The 7,796-nt window shown below is 34.9% G+C and overlaps 1 protein-coding gene across 1 annotated transcript; it reads right to left on the reverse strand.

Annotated features, from left to right (window-relative positions):
• Nucleotides 1-3,102: 3,102 nt before the first annotated feature.
• On the reverse strand, nucleotides 3,103-5,494 carry LOC106342805 (putative E3 ubiquitin-protein ligase XBAT31). Its single transcript, XM_013781836.1, has 8 exons — nucleotides 5,062-5,494; nucleotides 4,915-4,974; nucleotides 4,766-4,837; nucleotides 4,549-4,670; nucleotides 4,326-4,466; nucleotides 4,135-4,242; nucleotides 3,783-4,053; nucleotides 3,103-3,707 (listed from the first exon to the last, which is right to left on the reverse strand). The coding sequence occupies exons 1-8, from the start codon at nucleotides 5,242-5,244 to the stop codon at nucleotides 3,282-3,284; spliced, it is 1,383 nt and encodes a 460-aa protein (XP_013637290.1). The 5' UTR covers nucleotides 5,245-5,494; the 3' UTR covers nucleotides 3,103-3,281.
• Between the last annotated feature and the right edge of the window lie 2,302 nt (nucleotides 5,495-7,796).

Raw genomic sequence — 7,796 nt, forward strand, 5'->3', positions numbered from 1 at the left:
TAAAGTTTTCACACATATTAGAAAATTTTAAATTTTGATTATAATTATATTATCTCTTAATTTTCTATTTTCAATAACTTTTAGCCAATCATAATTCAATAAAAACAAATAATTTCTCTTAATTTCACAGTTTACTGCATTACCTTATAAAAGTTTATTGAAAATGTAAAAATGAATTTGAAACATTTTTTCTAAATTTTATATTTTATTATTTCAGATATATATTTAACATCAAAATTATATTAAAAATATGAATGAACAAACTGCGCGTAGCGCGGTAATCCTCTAGTTATATGTAATAGGATAAAATAAATGAATTATAATGACCAACAAATGGAAATTTGAAACAACATCAAACGCTCCATAGTTTTGTTAAACGTATTGGCGTTTCTTTTAATTGAAAACTGGAAACCAAATATATTAAACTAAATGATAAAACAATTATGTGTTTTTTTAAAGCTGATTTATTATGATATTATAATTACGAGAAAGATTACATTAGACGATTTGACGATCGACAATACTACCTGCCTTATGAGGATCTACGCCTGCATCACTTGAGCTGTAGACCTACGTCTGACCGGATTTACTTGCACCATATTGAAGATCAATTGTAAGCATTTCTTCTATAGTCTGCATAATTGTTTAATAAATCATTTTTCCGGGAATCAAAACATGGACCTCATATAAAGCGTAATTTGCAAAAGATTACATAGCCTGAGATTTGAACCCCAAACCTGGATGTAGAACTTTTAAACCTTAACCATTAGGTTACGGTATTTCCACGGCAGACAATTATGTTTTTTTTTTTTTTTTTTTTTTTTTTTGTCAACTTTTCTTTCATTGAAAGAAATCCAAATAGGGAGAGATACAAGAAAGGTAAAAGCCTAAATCCCATACTATTATAAACTCGATTAAAATTAAGCCTATATAGTTGTCAAGCCTAATATATTGACTCGAAACCTAATCGTGTAACACGTAAAAGGCCACGCGTCTCCCTTCCAAGGACTTCCTAACACGCGTCCTTCCAGGTCACATTCCACTCGAGCTTCTGCAGACGTGTCTGCACGCGCCGCCGTAACAGATGGGAGACTGAGGAGTCGTTTCTATCGCCACCACCGATGCCGGTACTTGTCGCCGGCGTAGCTTTTGTCATGATTGATCTGCCTCAAGCTTTAACCTTAAAACTTGAATTCTCCCTGATTGCTTTTCACCTTAACCGACAGTACTCAAACAGAGAGGCCTTGATGCACCGGATTTTATATCTGAGGACGCTTAAATCGAGGTGTAGAAAGACTCTTTGCTGGACTGTCACAAGAACGCCAACTCTTCTGAACCTTCTCCAACAACGATTTGGAGAATCCTTCTAACTCCACCTACTTCCGATCAGAGACGCTTCACAGAACACCACAAGTGGATATATCAAATAGCGAAGACTAATTATCTTAGAAAGTGGTTAGAGTGAGCGGTGAAAAAGGCATCTGAACTGAGCATCACCGGAATAAGAATAGAGCTCAGAGCGAAAAGCAGATTTCAAACTTTATTCAGAATCAATCAAATCAAAAATAGATAGCGAGTGATGAACAAGTCTGATTTGATTGAAACTTTTACACTTCAAAATCGCTTTGCGGAGAAAAGATCCGCTAAAACGGAAACATAAAATCGATCTAATGATCGAAGATATTTTACATATCAAAAAAACAAAAAAAAGAAAGGGTTGGTAACCGGGGGCTTAAGCCCCCGGCCACCAAAGTTTTTTTTTTTTTTTCTTCGAAACCTTTAGAGAGAGATTAGAGAGAAAGAGGGGGGTATGTGGGCCTCTCTAAAATCTATGAATAATCGTGTGTTTGTTTTCTATTTATAATTTAAAGTTGCAGGTTATTTTATTATTATGGAATTTCGGTTTTAGAAATTTCGGTTTTTAGAAATTTGGTTTTAAAAAATAACTCTCTACACTACGTGGTGTTTGAACCCGATAATTTTTTGAATCATCACTAGATCGCCGACACTTTTGTAAAGTTATCGGTTTTTAGAAGAGTTTTATATGATTTGGTAAACTATGTTGAATTTTTATTTGTATTTCAAATTTGGTTAGGTTTTGTTTTAGGTTAAACAGTTATAACCTGTGGTCTTCTAAGAATAAAAGTAAGAAATTAACACTCATTTTCTTCGTTTGTCTAATTTTATATATGTCACAGTAATCACCAGGTTTATTTTTTTTTCCTTAAAGTCGATTAACATAAAGTTCCACCGAATATATCGGTCTTTCCCTACTGACTCTATAGAGCGAGTCTTACACGTATAAAAGGAATAGTCCACGAAGGAATAAACAAAAAGTGACCGTGTGTATGCACTAGTTGTAACAACTTGACTAATTTTAAAAATGTATATATTTTAGTTTAAACAAGGAGGCAAATATTCAAAATGTTTATAACTTGTGAGAGGGATAGAAGAAAGTGATTGGATCATGTGGAGGTCAACAGCCCTTCCAAATTCTCTTTTCTTCTTCTCTTTTTTCTCTGGCTCTCCTTCTCTTTCTCCGTTGGCAACTTAGCAGCCATTCCCATAACATTTGTTCCCATCTTAATCATCCATTTTAAATTGTTAAAAATAAAACAGGAGAAAAGTCTAATTTAGTGAGGATACAACAAAAAAAGAAAAGAGAAGAAGACATGCAACATGTATTATCTCTTGTCCTTATACACATTAAACAAGTCAAGTATAAGACGTGTGAATCTCATATTATTAGATTACCAAAATTGATATAAATAGATGAAGTACATATGTGTTTACACAATATATTGGAGATATATGAAGAAACAAAGTTATGAAAACTAAAAGATTAGTCAAAAGGAGATGACTGAGTGAAAATACTAGGAGACTGGTTAACAAGAGTAATAACTCTAATACGATTGTACTCATTCCTTAACATGAATTATTCGAGTTGAATTGTTTTAAATTGGTGAACATGTCTTGTCTTCTCGAATTTACAGGATGAGTTTAGCTTTGTTACGGGATAGGTTTGATCGTGTAAACTATTTTCCTCCAAATTTTAATAAAAGTATCTTAGTTTAACTTAATTGTTTGTGAGACAGAGACAAGAAGATGATGACGGTTCCTTTTTCATATCAACAAGTAACCAAATAATGACAACAAACCATTTTTAACTCGATCAAAAGAAACAACAAATCATTGATTTCATCACACAAACTCACTTTTTTCCTTATTTCAATCTCCCACCACAATAAAAGATCTATCTTTTATACATTCTCACCCCTTCCTCACAGTATCGGTTTGTCCATCAGCTCGTTGTCGGCTGCGATCCTTCCCGAGCCACGGCCGGTTATCTTCCCGAACGATCCAATGCTTGATAGTCCCATGAAGCTGCTGCTTTCTTCTCCAAGGTTCATCGATTTTCTATGCTTTCTGAGTTTTGAAGAGCTGACATCACCTGCCTCACGATCAACAACTTCGTCTTGGCTCTTGCTCTTGTCGTTGTTGTTGTTGTTCTGGGCGATTACTAACCGTGAGATGACACTTCTACAGAACGGGCATACCGGTGGAGTCACGGTTGAAGTCGTTGGGTTCGGTTTGTTGTGACAGCACAGTGCAAGAGTGCACTGTGCGCACATTTGGTGACCACAGTCTTTGACTTCAATCGTGCATGCTTGCTCAAAGCAAATGCAGCACATCTCCGAATCACTCATCTGTAAAACACGTTTTATACTTCAGTTAATATGCGTGTTTAACATGTTATCAAACAGACGAAGGATGTTTATTACCTCGGACATGTTATCATCTGAGGCAGTGTCGGAGTAAGATGGTGATGGTGATGGTGATGGTAAGGAGAAAGCAGTCCCCTTGAGGATTGTCTTCTCTCTCTCCCTGTTAGCATCCATCAGAGCCTGCTCCAAGAGCAGTTTCGCCTCCTCGTTAAGCTCGCTGATGAACTTTAACGGGGATGGCCAGACAAGAGGCTCTGCAGAAGAGGGGTTAAGCAACGCTCCACATGCTCCGTGCCTGTGTTTCATGGCAACCACATATGGTATCCTCCTGAAAAAAAATTGATTTCAAGATGATTAAATGACCGAAACGAGCACAAGGAAAGTGGGAATAGAGAAAGTTTATAAATACCCAGAAGCGTCTCTCTGAAGACGATCAGCACCCCAAGCAAGTAACTTTCTGACGCAATCAATAGATCCGCTTCTTGCTGCTAAATGAAGCGGTGTGCTCCCTGGAGACCTGTTTCAACAAAGCATGGAAGGATAAGTAAATCTCCCAAAAGACTGAAACTTTTAACGAAAATGTTTTAATGTTTTCAATACCCGTAGAGGCTAGTGGAAGCACAAACAAGAGAGCCACTGTCCAAGAGAACATTCACACACTCAGAACGTCTCTGCCTAGCAGCAAGATGCAAGGGTGTTGCTCCTTTGTCATCTCTAATATTCACAAACCGCGCAAATCCCCTGGAAAAAAAGGTATAAAACACTTCTCAGTAAAGAGATTGTTCTAAACATGCAAAGAGAGAGAGAGAGAGTGAGTAGTCACCAATGAACAGCAACGGGACTTGACTGAGCAGCAGAGAGGATGGCTTGAACACAATCAGCATGTCCATAGTAAGCTGCGTAGTGCAAACACGTTCTCCGATTCACAGAATCAAACATCAAAACCTGCAAAAAGAAAAAGAAAAAATCAAATCCAAATCCAAATCCAAATCCAAATCCTGGATTTTGATTCTAAAGCAGTCAGAGGAATAAAAGAATACATTAGCTCCAACATCAGCGAGCTTCTTGACGCAAGAGATCCTCCCATACATAGCAGCCAGCATCAACGGAGTCTACAAGAAACACAATCAGCTAATATCGATTTCATCAAAAAAAAAAAATACAAAACAAATCAGATGTCATCGTTAACCTGCTTGTGACGATTCAACGTATCTGGATTCGTGAATCTCTCCAAAAGCAAAGACAAAATCTGCAAAATCAGAAATGCGCAAGTTAAAAAAATCGAATCTGGCGAGAAGATTCCGGCGAGATCTCGGAGAAAACCACCGAAACTAACCTCGATCTGGCCACTAGCGGCAGCGACGTGGAGAACGGAGTGGCGATCGTAAGGAGTGGCCTGATTCAAAAGACTCGGATCCGTGGCCATCACTCTCCGCACGGTGACGACGTCGCCGCACTGAACGGAGGCGAATATCCCGTGGTGCTCCGGTCTCACTCCGCAGCTCATGCTCTGCCCCATCTTTAGTGTAGAGATGATGATGTGAGGTTAGTGGGGGTAGGGAATCACGACACCGTCTGCAACCGGTGAGGCGCTCCGGCGTGAGAATAAAGCGCCACCGTGACGCAGAACGGTGGTTGGGGATGGAGGATGGAGAAGAAGAGAAGAGGGAAGTTTCACCATTTATGTACACATTTTGATAGGATATTATGACTATTGGCTTTGAGATATTAATTTTTAAATTTCTTTTTCTTTTTTTTTTCGGAAAGTGGAAATAAAAGAGAGTGAGATGACTCGTAGTCGTATTGGAGTTTGAGGTTTGCCCGACGGGCAGCGTTTTTCTTTTTCATTTGCTTACTCTCTGATTTCGGGCAGATATTTTCTCTCCTTCTTTTTCTTAATATCAATAAAATATACTTGAATAAGTCTTTTTCGTAAAAATACAAAGATGGCAATGCATTTTTAAATATAATTTAATAAATCATAGAAAACTAAATACTATTAAACCTGAAACACAACTAGACCTAAGATTAATTAGTCTACGATATTACCAAATTTTAATGTTTATATTAACTATGCATTTTAATATATCATTTAACAATTTAATTCAATTTAACTAAGAATTCTAATATTTCTAAAGTAAAATAACTAAAATTATTTATACAGATTCTTTTGAGATTGTAATCTAATAATTTTTACTATATTTTAAAATATTAATACAAAATAAAATTAATTTGAAAATAATTAAATAACTTTGTAATTGCAACTATGAACCTTTGTTTCTATCTCTTTATTTATTATGATGCATTATTTTAGTCTATTCTTGTGTTTTTGCTTCTATGTGTGAATAGTTACATAGATGGTGTTAGGGTTTCAAAGGAATAGAAGAAAATAAATTTCTAAGATTGTTTAATCTGGAAATATCATTAGAGTTCTTCATATATAGTTGGTGCTAGGGTTTTAAAAGAATTCAAGAAAATGAATGACTAGGATTTTTTAATCGAGGAATATCATTAGATTTCTTCATCTATAGTTACTTTTATTGTTTGAACTTGATTACCTAGCTCATGAGCTTAAGTTGTTTTACGTTCAAAAGGGGTTCGATGAATTATCTGGAAGAATTTAAATGAACAAAATAATCTAACCAACGAGAACTGGTGTCAGGGAACTTTGTAAAATCATCAAAACTTGCTCATTAGTGCATGTTTAACCTATTGAGTTCAACGAAAGTTAGTTGATTGGATTGTTAGACATAGCGAGAGTGAATAAATTATAAAACTGTGTTCTAAGTTCTAGAATTGAGTTTAATTAATTATGTGATAAGTGTTTTGCTTTCATCTGATTTCATGTGATTCTCTTACTGTTGAGCGCTTTATTATAGTTTTTCATTGTTAATTTACTCTACTGGTTTATTTAAATTGCATTCTAAAACCGTAAACAATCTTAGTGTCATCCACTTTCATTAGAACTTGAGAACTATCCAATCTTTGTGGATCCGATCCAGATATGTATTGCTGCGAACTGATGTGCACTTACAGTATTGAAATTATGGTTATAACTTTGAGCTATCAGGGGTCTACTTGTCGTATGAGTAATCAGACGTGAGATCTAATGGTGAAAGTGGTTAGGACGTTACAAGTGGTAAAATAGCTGATTAGCTATTTCGGTTCTGACATGAGCGGTTGGTGTTGGTGCGCAACAAAAACGTTATGCTTTGTGAGTGTGATAAATTGTACATCTTAATTTTTGATATATAATGAAGTATTTAATATAATTTATTTATCTAATTATATCCCTAAAGTCTTCTTATCTTTACACATCCGAAGAAAAATTCAAGGTAAGCATCATTGAGTCGAAGTAGTTAAAAGATGAGTAACTTATCTGAAAAAGATTTGTGATATCATAAAAATGAGATCAAAATATAGAGAAAAATCACGTGCTGATTTTATGGTTATTAAACAGTTTTTGAGCCTAAAAAAAAAATAATGCACTAACCAGTTGTATTATCCATGGACTGATGGTCTGACTGGTTTTGCCGCTACTACCCGCAAAAGCTGCGTAAAGCTGCAAACGCAGCTTTTGCGGTTGGTAGCGGTTGTTGGCTGTTTTACAACAATCACAAAATATGCTATAAACCGCTTTACACAGCTCCAAACTTCTGAAAATCAAAAGCTGGTTCCAGCTAGTATTTGCGGTTGCGGGCGATTGCGGGATGGTAAATTTATTTATTTTTGCAAAAATTATATAAATATAAAATAAATAATTTTAAATAAGTTTTAAACATTGAGATGATATAAATATTAATATATACATACATATATATAAAAGTTAAAAATGTATTTTTAAATATATTTTTCATATTTATTATACTAATATGATTTATAAATATAATTTTTATATTTATTATTGGGTTTTAAAATTAATTTTTATAATTAATGTTTTTTATTAAATAATTCACTAATTTTTGTTGTGAGTAAACCAGTCAAAAATAACATGTAAATGCAACAATGTTCAAACGCTTTGCCAGTCATATAAAATATTTAATAATGCTTAAAACTACAATTATCCACTTT

This window comes from Brassica oleracea, chromosome C4, assembly GCF_000695525.1.
Source record: "Brassica oleracea var. oleracea cultivar TO1000 chromosome C4, BOL, whole genome shotgun sequence".
Lineage (NCBI taxonomy): Eukaryota > Viridiplantae > Streptophyta > Magnoliopsida > Brassicales > Brassicaceae > Brassica > Brassica oleracea.